The sequence below is a fragment of the Triticum dicoccoides genome, chromosome 1B (assembly GCF_002162155.2).
Source record: "Triticum dicoccoides isolate Atlit2015 ecotype Zavitan chromosome 1B, WEW_v2.0, whole genome shotgun sequence".
In the NCBI taxonomy this organism is placed as follows: Eukaryota; Viridiplantae; Streptophyta; class Magnoliopsida; order Poales; family Poaceae; genus Triticum; species Triticum dicoccoides.
In genome coordinates this window covers 692,729,700-692,741,718 of record NC_041381.1, presented here as the reverse complement: position 1 = coordinate 692,741,718, position 12,019 = coordinate 692,729,700, and the positions used below count along the sequence as shown (strand labels likewise).

The following is a 12,019-nucleotide window of genomic DNA, read 5'->3' as shown; positions in this document are numbered from 1 at the left end:
CTATGATTACATTTGTATGTGTATGATATGCTAAAGATTATTGTATAAAGCCTATTCAAATATAAAACAAATATGCAGAAAAAAACAGAAACTAATAAAACTAGCAATAGCGAGGGGAACAAAGTTAGCAGTAGCGCTCCCTTACCAGTAGCGCTTCCTGCTAAAAAGCGCTGCAGATATTAGCAGCAGCGCTCTGCACTAAAGCACGCTACTGCTAGCCATGTATAGCAGTAGCATGGGATGACAGGCGCTACTGCTACACGTTAGCTGTAGCGCCTTATCAGTAGCGCGTCGTCCCGTGCTACTGATAGGCAAAATACCCGCGCTACTGCTAGGGTTTTCCCTAGTAGTGATACCTTATGGTGATCAACAGTATATTTAAATAATTCATTAAATAAAATAATAAATAATTAGTGACACACCCAAAACCTTTACAAGAGATCGGGTTGTCCTCATAATAATAAATAATTCATTAAATAACATAAAAAATTTGGACTTAAACTTCACAAGAAATGTGTACAGTACAATGTATCATTGGGGTGTCCCCTAAGGGTTCCTGGAATCCTATGGGGCAACGGCTTGTGAGAGGAGCGGAAAGGAGGGGCATCACGACGGCCCAAGGATCATCTTTGGCACACGACCATTGCCGCGGCGACGACACTGGTTTATTCGATGACAGTGTGCATGAAAAATGGTTTTGTGCTAAGGTTAATAGGCAAGTAAAGATGATTATTCACCACCTTGATTTCCTATTGCTATATGTATAGGTCACCAGCAGATTATCTGGTTCTCCTGAATCCTTCTCCATCTCTTAATCAGAGCTGGTATTTCTCTGTTTCTCTATGAGCTACTCCCCCGTCCCGTAATATAAGAGCATTTTTGACACTAGACTACTCCCTCCGTCCCGTAATATAAGAGTGTTTTTGACACTAGGATGATCCTAAGCCAGAGACTAAGTGCTGCTAAAGAGTAAAACAACAGAGCTACGGTAATCACTGTTAACCAGTAAACTACTATCTCTGTACCAAAATATTAGACGTTTTTACAGCTTAATTTGAACTACAAAAACTTCTTATATTTTGGTACAGAGGGAGTATATTACTGCTCATGTCCTCCCTGTGGCATGGCTTATTTTTACTGTTTGGCTCAAACCACTTCTGCATATAAATTTGGATACAAAGCCTACAGACAGTTCAATGGTGAATGAAATGGTTTCTGGAGGATTACATATCTGGGGCAGAAAACAGAGGAACTGGACTGAGAGGCTGTTCACAAACACTTGATGACCAGCTCTGGAAACATATATTGCTGAATTTACTTTGGAGTGTTGCAATGCACTTCTGTGCACAGCATCACAAGTCAGGCAAATTAACAACACTAGATTTCTTTCTTTTTCCTCATTTCATACCTTTCGCTACAACTGCGGCAATTTACATAGATTCTAGCTCAGTAGCTCTGGCACCAGATTGATCATAAGAAAGAAAACATTATTCCAACAGACTAAAACAAACGGTTCCTTCTTGAGGAGACTACTGAAAGGTACCAGCAAAAAAAGAAAAAGAACAGAAAAAGAAAGGTAATTACACGCCCCTGCTAAATCTAGCAGCAGGCAATTATTCTTGCTTCTGTCATAGCCCATACGCCGTGCTGAAGTAGCTCTTGGCGACGTTCCGGTTCAGGATCTGCAGGACCTTGCCGTTGGCCGGGCTCACGAACCGGGGCGTCTTGAACTGGCTCACCGCGCCTCCTAGGGTCAGGAAGTGGAGCAGGATCTCCCTGAACGTGCCCTTCCTCAGGACCCGGAGCTCGAGCGGCCCGATGGTCTTGATCTTCCTCGACCCCATGTAGCCCGCGTCGAGGAATGCCAGGTCCAGGGCGTTGGCGCACCCGCTCAGGACATCGTCTGTGGCCTCGGAGCTCAGCTCCCAGAAGATCACGTACCGGCCCGGGTCGCTCGACTTCTCCACGTAGCTCGTGAAGTCCACGATCTCCAGCTTCTCCCCCTCCAGCAGCTTCGCCGCCTCCTCGACGGCCAGCTGCAGGTCCTTCTCGGTGTTCTTGTCGATGTTGATGCTCAGCACCAGGCTCCTGCGGCAGATGAACTGGAGCTCCGGCGTCGAGTTGTGGAAGCGCGCTATCTTCACCACGTCTCCTAGTCTGTAGCGATATAGGCCTGCAGCAACAGAGCAGAAAAGGGACTGTAAATAGGCTAATAGCATTCCGAGATCACGGTTTGTTTTCTGCAACAATTAAAATCATATGTAGTGTTCAGTATTTCCTGAGCTAGGCACGTCGAAAGTTGCTCTTGACAGATATGTACTAGCTGAATTAATTAATGCCGCTATGTGATTGTTGAGTCCGGTAAAGCTGATATAGACCAAGATTAGGACGCACTGGCTGGCTCATGCTGTTTGATGCTACCCCTAATGAATGCAGCAATGAGTGGACAAGAAACGTTAGCGATAATTACTTGCCCACGTGCTTAATCCACAACCTTGATGCATACAGAGCAACTGTGTTCCAAATTTGCAGGGGACATGGCTAAGAAGTCTGAATTTACACTGAGAACTACACACCACACGTGATGGAAATTCAGAACATCAATCTAAGTTTCAGAACAAATAGCCAAGAGAAAGAATGTACCTGCAAAGGTAGTGAGCACAACTTCATAGATTTTGCCAACCTCAACTTCAGTTAACCCAACCGGCTCCGACTCGATGTAATGAATAGCTGCACTGTTCTCCGTCTCCTCCCCTGTTGGTTTCTCCAAGGGAATGAACTCAAAATAACCAGTCTGCGGTAGAACGGCATACGTCACCTGCTCAGGCGGCACCGTGGGGTCGATGTTAGAGCCAACCCATCCTTCAGACGCGCCGTAGTCGGCACTGATCAGCGGCAAGTGCCCAGCATAATGCCGCAGCTTCTTCAGATACGGCTCCATGGACCCTGTCATGATGCCATACACGTACTTTGCCTTGGGCCACAGTGCCGGGATCACACCGTACCAGTTGCTCAAGCCCGCACACTTCTTGTGGATCGAGTCGGCAAGCTCGGGGTTGGGCTTCAGAATCTTTGAAACAGCCTCGCGAATTGATGGCACTGTGATTTTTTCTGAAAGAACGCCGTCTCTTATATCAGCACAGAGGTCCTCCCAGACCTCCTCCAATGTTTGAAATGCATGCACTAGGCTGTGAGCAAACGTCGAGAACACGGAATGGACCTCGTCCGAGTATATCAACCCACAGAGCAAGTGACAGTACAAGGATTGGTTGAAGTCAGGGCCAAAGATGACTTCGTCGGGGCTGCAGCCCTGAGACTGGATATCCTTCATCCCTTCCTTGTAGCGCTGACTCCGGTACAGGTTTGTTGTTGCAGTTGTAGCAAGGATGCCACCAGGCGTCAAGGCTTGCTTGCTACCATAAACAAACTGCAAGGCTTTTCCTTCGCTGATAGGGTATTCACTGTAATAACAAAACACAATATTATTCTAAAAAAATTCGGATGCATGGAAGAAATTCAGAACCCAAGCTACACTTAATCACACGCGTCACAGTAATAATGTATAAACAGCAAAAGTTCCTGCCGAACTTGACCAGCAAGATTAGTTTGAAACTCAGAAGCTGCAGTTGTTCTTGAGCGCAATAACAAAACGGAGATCCTTACCGGTTCCTGAATGCGTACGAAGTACGGAATATTTGAAGTGTGTTCTCAAGCAATTCATCATTAAATGGCAGGAACTTAGGCTTCCCCTGCGTCGTACCAGAACTGCATAAAAATAGGAAAACAGGTTACGGAAATCTACTTCCATAGGACAACAAGACAACACATTCGAAGGCGATGAGTACCTGAGGGAGAGGGAGGTGATGGGCTTCCCGGTCACCACTGGTGCGCTATCACCATCAGCAACCCTCTGGATGAACGGTTCAACGTCGCTGTGCACACACAACGGGATGCAAGATTTGTAGCTAGCGGCATCGGTCCTCCCGTCGAGGCCAAACTGCCTCAGGTATTCAGCACCAGCATTCGCCTCAAGGATCTTCTTTAGCGTATCCAGCTGCACACGCGCAGCATCGCGCGTCAACATCTCGAACTCATTGATGGTCTCCTCGCAGCTACAGATCGTCATTCGTGCTGGCAGAATCCTGGCTCTATCACCTGTTCTGCAGGATAAAACAGAGGAAATGTCTGTGAGTGAGCAACCAAATCTGTGAGGCCAGTTATAAGAGAAGAGCTGAAGGCATTGCCGTGTTGCAAATTCAAATCAAGTGGCAGTGAATTCAAAGAGAACGGCGAGTCAAAAGATTTTGCAGACTGTAACCACAAACTGAGCTGGAAACCAAAGAACCGACAGTGCAGTCTAAAGAGAGAGGCAAGGCATCAGAATGTTAAGACATTCTTGATGAACTTCAAACTTTATCACCGACAGAATATGAATATCCGACCAGAAACACAGTAATCTTCCAACAAACAACATAAGATTGCACGTACGAACGACGAATCCACTCTGACAAAATAAAATAACCGGATACGAAAAGTGACCGACCATGAAAAAAACAGAACAATGGTATTCCCCACAGTACAGCTACCAAAGAACACTGACTAACAAAACCATGGCCACTTTGCATGCCATCTGTGGAAACATCGACAAGCCTGAGATTTCACTTTCCGACGGAGCGTTTACTAATGAAAATACCAAATCTGAATCCGAGCAAAGGGAGGGGCATCGATGCTCGCCTTTTGCAGCAGAGATACCACTAACAAACCCAAGGATTGCAACATAAAGACAATCTATGTAGCAAAGCTAAAGCATATACTGACATGAGACGCCAGGCAATCCGACCGCTTAGCTTAGCTCTGCTGAGAGTCTTGCTACAGCTAATCCACAACGCATAATCTTCCAACAGAAACTAGGAAACAGTCCCCTTCAGCAATCAATCAAAGATAGAAACAGCGCGCCGCCATCGGCATTTCTCATAACAGCGAGAAATCAAAAACCGTCCCGGATACGGTACGAATTCTCGCAAAATTTGGCGATACAAACTGAGAGCATGCCCCTTCCATAGTATGAAATACTTGTCGGAAGAATGGATGTATCTAGACATATCTTAGTTCTAAATACATTCATTTTTATCCATTTCTTCGACAAGTATTTCCGGACAGAGGGAGTAGAAAAGGAACAGCACAGCAGCATCATTGGCATTTTTCATACCCCTCCCAGATATATACAGTATGATTCTCTTTGTGGTGCGCCTACCGTTCTAGCATCGGCGAGTGGACAGAACAGGAAAGTAACAGTTGTGTCCACCACTCGCTCTAGCAGCGGTATCCCTCCCTAGCAGCAATTCTACTTCTATGCACGTCTCTAGGCAATAGTGCTAGCATTCATATAGAAACGCTTCTTTTTTGGTGAAATATTCGTCGAATCATCATAAACCCATTCATCCATACAGTGGAATCCTACGAAACAAAAAGGAAACGCCTATCGATTTTGTTCAGGTAGGGATGGTCCTCGGCGGCGACAGAGAAAAACAGAGCCTGCGAGCCAAGAACAAAGAGAGAAAGGAGGATAGGCATGGGGCGGATGGATGGATGATAGAGTGGGCATACGAAACGGACTAGACAGGAATGGGCGAGCGGCGAAAGAGGGGAGTAAATGTGACGCGACCTGACTAACTGACCTAGTAGCAGCCCCGAAAAGGGAGGCGAATCGACAGGCCAAGTGCGCGGACAGTAAGAATGCGTTTTGCTCCAGGTGCCGACGACGACGAGCTCGCCGGAGTAGGGACGGGCCGGTAGAGGTGGGTGGGCGGCCGTGGGAACTGATGGAAAGCTGCCGCCGCCGCTGCTACCCTGAACATACCGGAGCAGGAGAGCAGAGAATATAGTACGGATCGCACGCGGAGCATGGCGACATTCGAGAGAACAGTGGGCGCGGGGACTGTGAGGTTCCGGCGGCCCGTTGACCGGACCCGGGGGGAGATTTTTTGGTGGAGCTTCTAGAAGGCCGGAAATACGAGGCGCAGCACGAACTATTCCCAAGAAGGAGCTCCAAGAAGAATCCTCTGTTTCGGCGGTCAAGACGAAGACGAGGAGGTTGATTTGGGAAAGCATGGCGAGTTCGTCCCAAGAAAACCAAATCAAAACCGAAATCTAGCCCCTTTAGGAGCAGAAGAAGAAGAAGTATATTCGCGGAGGTGGGCGTATCAATGAAGCAGTATTTTTTACCCCGCGCCGGGCGGAACAAAATCAAATTGCGGCGACTTTACGGAGCAGCATATCCCCGCCGGCCGGCCGGCCAAAGAAGGGCGACAGAAGAGAGCCATGCCGCGGCAGAAACCAAGAAGAGCAGAGCAGAGCCCCTCAGGCTGGTGGAACAGAGCGGCGGCGCGCCCAAATTACAAGAAATTCCAACCAAGAGCAGAGAGGGGAGGAGAGGGGAGAGGGGGAGTGACTGACCGGTGGCGGTGATCCGTGGGCAGGGTGGGGCGCGGGAGGAAAGCGACCTCTGGCGCCGCCGCCGGCCGACCTCGGGTCTTCTGGGGAAGGGGAGGAGAGGAAGGCGACGAGGGAGGAGCAGGTGGGTGACTGGCTCCACCTCCACTAGGCGACGACGACGAGGAGGAGGACGGAGGGGGGGAGGGGAGGGAGGGACCGGCGCCCGGACCAACCAACCAACCGCAACCGCAAGCAGGCCCGACGGACGGACCACGACCGCGGGCGGGGGATCACTGGATTGATTAGTCCAAGGGGAACAGGCGGGGCATACGACCTCAAGGCTGAAGCGAGAGAAGGAAATGATGGTGATGGTGGTGAGTTGCCGCGACGGGGCTGCCCCTTTTGTAGGCGCCTCCCTCCGGCCTCCGTCGGCCTCCCTCGCCGTGTTTGTCCCCTTGGTGTTTCCTCCGCCGTTTGTTTCTGCGCCGCGGCCGCACACGTGTGCTCGCCGAGGGGGGCGGTGCGTGACAAGTGTGCGTGCCTCGCTCCGGGCCGGGCCGCTCGAGATTTCACCGATTAATGCAATATATCTCTCTCTCTCTCTCTTCATATATATCTTCGATTAATGCTGTGTATATCTTCCATTGATGGAGTATATCTTGTTCGTATGTGGAGTGTTTCATTAATGGTGTATATATTTTATACTCCCCGAAATACTTAACGGAGAAATGAATAAAATTGGATGTATCTATAACTAAAATACATCTAGATTCATCCATTTCTCCCACAAGTATTTCCGGACGGAGGGAGTATATCCTGATGATATACGCAAAAGATATACTCCTTGTCTTTGCCGAGCAAATAGGCAGTTTTCCGACTAAACTAATCCTTGAATAAATTACTAGCATGATGACATTGACAGAAATAAACACACACTGATACTCGATCGTGCAAGCACATACTACGCTAATAGCAGATCCATCTACGTATAACGCTAGCATGGCTAAAACAGGAATCAATAGAAAGCGGGACAAACGACTAAGGTTGTCCATTTCGGTGACAAGTATTTTCGGACGGAGGAAGTATATATCTTCAATTAATGTTGTGTATATCTTGTTGGTATATGGAGTATTTCATTAATGGTGTATATATTTTCTATATCCCGGAGATATACACAGAAGATATACTCCATGTCTTTGCCGAGAAAATAGGCAGTTTTTCGACTAAATTAATCCACGAGTCGAATAAATTACTAGTATGGCATTGACAGAAATAAACGCATGTCGATACTCGAATGTACCAGCACATACTACGCTAATAGCAGATCCATCTACGTATAACGCTAGCATGGCTAAGACAGAAGTCAATAGGAGCGGGACAAACGAGTTATACCCTCCAATAGGCCCGGTAGAGGCCGCGGCGTCCTTCTTCTCGGCTTCGAGCTTCTCGGTGGCGGCACGTTCGGTGTCGCTGGACATGGTGACGATGAAGACGACGCAGATGTAGAGGAAATAGTCGATCGGAGGCGAGCAGTCGCGTCGTCGCTCCCCAAAAGCCTAATCGCGCCCTCTCCCGTACAGGATCCGAAGAGACGGGGTTTCGGAGGTGTGTCCTCCCGTCAACCCGGTGAACGAAATGGAGTCGCCGGCGGCGACAGCAGCAAATAGAACGGCGGAGGCGGTGCACATGAAGCAGATGTGATATGTTCGTAGCGGTTAGGATAGGCCAACACCTCACATACATATATGCACGTCCGGGTGGAGCTGGCGGGTTGTCTCACTTGCTCCCGATGGACTGCGGGAGATTTCATTGATTAATGGAGCATATCTTTTTCGTATATCTTCCGAATATTGCGCATTAATAGAAGATTTTTCTTTCAGGAGAGGCGGTTGGGATTTCTTCGATTAATGTTGTGTATATTTTCGATTGATGGAGTATATCTTGTTCGTATATCTTTTATATATCCTGGAGATATATACATAGAAGATATATCTTCGATTGATGGAGTATATCTTCTATGTATAAAGGGGCCGGGCTGCGGCTCCCTCGCCGTCACCACCATCTCTCTCCTCTTTGTCTCCTTGTGTTTCCTCCCCGGTTTGTTCTGTGCCGCGTCCATACATGTGTGCTCGGCGCGGGGGCGGTGCGTGCCAAGTGTGCGTGCGTGCAGCGGGCTCGTCTTGCTCCGGGCCGGACTGCCTAAGATTTCAACGATTAATGCAGTATATCTTTGATTAATGTTGTGTATTTCTTCGACCGATGGGGTATATCTTGGCCGTATATATTTGATTAATGGTCTACATCTTTTATATATCCTGGAGATATATAAAAGATATAGTCCTTGCCTCTCCTCTTCCAAATTTTAAGTGTCACATGCATTTTCGGTGTGATGACAAGTGTGGGTGGAGCAAATCGTCTCACTCACTCCCAATGGACGGCTGGAGATCTCATCCATTAATATAGCATATCTTTTTCATATATCTCTTGAATATTGCACATTAATATGAGATCTTTTTTACCAAGGAGAAGCAGCGCCGGCCGTCAATATCCTGGAGATATACTCAAAATATATATCTTCTTTACCAAGGAGAAGTAGCGCCGACCGTCAATATCCTGGAGATATACTCAAAATATATATCTTCTTGTCTCTTCTCTTCTGAATTTCAGCCGTGACATGTGTTTTTGGTATGGTGATAAGTGCGGGTGGAGCGGGCGGGTTGTCTCACTTGCTCTCGGCGGACTGCCCGAGATTTCATCGATTAATTGAGCATATCTCAAATTTTCAGAATTATTGTTGTAGTAAAATTATACATAGCATTTAATACTCCAATTCAAATACTTGTTGGGTTAATTCAAAGCCCATCTATGTCCTGGTAAAATGTGCACAACTTTTGATAGAGGTTTTCACCTTATGCCAGAAATCATGAACATTTTTGAAGGGCATTTTTGGTTCATTGAAAATATTTTAAGCTTGACCTTAGTGTGGTGCTATGGTTTTATCATTTCCCATTTCAAATTTAAATGAACTTTATACATGATGCATTAAGCAAGTGCTAGGCTAGAGCATTACCAGCCATGAAATGAAAATATTCTTAACTCTACAACTCAAGTATGGATATTTCCTGAATATTGCGCATCAATACACGATTCTTCTTCTGAGGGGCGGTTTCTGTGCCCCCTACCATTTGTTTTGTTTCGCAGCCATACACACGTGCTCCCGATGTGTGGACATGCCAAGTGTGGAGGGAGCGGGCGAGCGGCTCATCCACTCTTGTGGGATTGCCGGGGATTTCTTCGATTAATGGAGTATATCTCATGAATATTGTGCATTAATATAAGGTCTCTTCTTTTGAAGAGGCGGTGACCGTTCTTTTTTTTTTAGCATCAGTACAGACACAAGCGCTCATATACACGCGCATACACTCATCCCTATGAACGCACACACGCACACCCTACCCCTATGAGCACCTCCGAGAGACTGAGCCGGCATATCATCTTGAGATTTACGAAGTCACCGTAGGCGTCTCGTCGTCGACGGAAACGTCTCCTCCCATTGAAAGCGCATCGCCGAAAATCATAAAATAAATTCAGAAATAATGCAAGCACCAGGATTTGAACCCTGATGGATTGGGGATACCACTGTCCACCTAACCAACTCAACCATAGGTTGATTCGCGGCGGTGACCGTTCTTGTACCATTTGTTTTGTGCCACAACCATGCACGTGTTCTCGGTGGTTGGGGCAGTGCATGCCAAGTGTGAAGGGAGCGGCTCATCCCACTCTCGGTGGTTGGGGCGGTGCATGCCAAGTGTGGAGGGAGCAGTTCATCTCACTCTCTTCGGGTTATAGGAGATTTCATCGATTAATATGACTATATCTCCTTTGTGTAGCTCCCGATATTGGGCATTAATAAGAGATCTCAAAAGTCATGGATATCTTGCATATATATATCATGATTATGTATTATGTTTATATCTCGGTGATACCTGACATTGATACAAGATCTTTTCTCCTGTGGATATGAAGTGACCATCAATGTCGACTCCAGGATATGCATATATATTTTATGTATATCTCAGGGGTACCGGGCATCAATACGAGATCTTAGAAGTTCCAAAGAAACATGGTGACCACCGATGTCGAGATATACACAAAAGATATATCATAATTATCTTCGATGTATATCCTCGGGATGTTGGCCATTGAAATGAGATCTCTATTTTCGTGAAGACACGAAGAATCCAAAAGTTATACATCCAATCTACGGTGCATACGCACATTCTGCGTGTAAACTTCACCGACGAGTGTAGTTATACGAGGTTCGCGCACGTGCTTCTTCAGTTACAACAATAACACAAACATAAACACTAACACTAACCATATACCATGTATTCCACATCTACATGACTGGTTAACCAAAACTTAGTACTAGAATCAGTGCAACTATCGAGTTCGAGAAAAAAAACTTGGCATTGTGTTTGGCGAGTTATGTTCTAGGCAAACAGGACTCAGCCGAACGCACATCAACAATAATTAACTTTGCCGAATTCTAATCATCAGGCACTCGACAAGCACTTAAAATAGTTGTTGCCGAGTTTCAGAACACAAGACCTCGGCAAACTAACATGTTACATGAGAAGGTCGTTAACTACTGTGCCACGTGGCCAAAAGCTTTTTGCCGATTTTGAAAATCGGCAGTCCGCCGAGAGCAGGAGCGCGAAGCGTGGCATACATGTTTGTAGAGTTCCCTTTTATCGAAACTCGACAGTCTTTTGATGAGTAGAAACTCGACAAGCGGCAAACTTTTCACCAAGTTCATCCCTGTTGAAACTCAGCAGAACTTCGATGAGCACGGGCATGACACGTGGCACATGTGTTCACCGAATCTTATCTTTGCCAAGCTTCGTACTTAGCAAAGCCAACCCGGTGAAAGCGTTGCCGAGCTTCGTTTGATCACTGAGTTGTTTTATCGACACTGGGCAAACTTCTTTATTTGCCGAGTTGCTTGCCATTACCAAGTTCATTTAGACCAGTTCTCGGCAAACGGCTGGCATTGCCGAGCTCCCAATAAAAAGCACTTGAAAAACCTCCGGGATTAGGAATCTTCCCTGATTCCAATAGTGACCATATGAACAAATACATAAAACCCTCATTTTTTAATTAAGCCCTATGATTCGTCGAGTAGAAACCATGATTTGTGCTGATTCATTATAAATAGAGATCCACGATGAGCATACATATAATTCTTGCTAAGAGCCCAAGAACGAGTACCGAATCGATAGAACACACAACCCAAACCAACATGCTCACCGTGTACGCACCTAAATTTCAATGGGCAGCGCAATTCGAATGTCGGCAAAATAGAGCCATGATTCGAATGCCAAGAATGTACCACCACCCACTGAGTCCCGTCAATGAACTGTGATATAATAGCAATTTCAATAGTTCCCATGAAAAACTTCCCCTGATAGTGGTTTTACTACACTAAGGGAGAAGTCAGCAAAAGTGTGATCGGAAGTTTGTAACTAATAAACCAGGTATCAGAAACGAAGCCCTTCCAAAGTCAAAAACCCCTTTGAATAGG

At 46.5% G+C, this 12,019-nt stretch overlaps 1 protein-coding gene across 4 annotated transcripts; it reads right to left on the bottom strand.

Moving 5' to 3' along the window:
- Positions 1-1,368: 1,368 nt before the first annotated feature.
- LOC119349753 (jasmonoyl--L-amino acid synthetase GH3.5) lies at positions 1,369-8,088 on the bottom strand. Of its 4 annotated transcripts, none has more exons than XM_037617838.1 (5): positions 7,828-8,088; positions 3,846-4,160; positions 3,664-3,765; positions 2,644-3,461; positions 1,369-2,173 (listed from the first exon to the last, which is right to left on the bottom strand). In XM_037617838.1, the coding sequence occupies exons 1-5, from the start codon at positions 7,911-7,913 to the stop codon at positions 1,629-1,631; spliced, it is 1,866 nt and encodes a 621-aa protein (XP_037473735.1). In that variant the 5' UTR covers positions 7,914-8,088; the 3' UTR covers positions 1,369-1,628. The 4 variants fall into 4 exon arrangements, with proteins under 4 accessions (XP_037473735.1, XP_037473737.1, XP_037473736.1 ...); XM_037617840.1 differs by lacking the exon at positions 7,828-8,088 and adding an exon at positions 6,457-6,938 and having other exon boundaries at positions 3,846-4,155; XM_037617839.1 differs by lacking the exon at positions 7,828-8,088 and adding an exon at positions 6,457-6,937.
- Between the last annotated feature and the right edge of the window lie 3,931 nt (positions 8,089-12,019).

Bases quoted from the DNA above. Each gene is read 5' to 3' on its own strand.
- LOC119349753 (XM_037617837.1), bottom strand. From the start codon at position 6,323: ATGGCTCTCTTCTGTCGCCCTTCTTTGGCCGGCCGGCCGGCGGGGATA. The intron at 4,161-6,225 runs GTAAAAAATACT...TTTATCCTGCAG, and splicing joins TTTGTTCCGCCCGGCGCGGG to AACAGGTGATAGAGCCAGGA. The intron at 3,462-3,663 runs GTAAGGATCTCC...TTGTTATTACAG, and splicing joins TCGTACGCATTCAGGAACCG to TGAATACCCTATCAGCGAAG.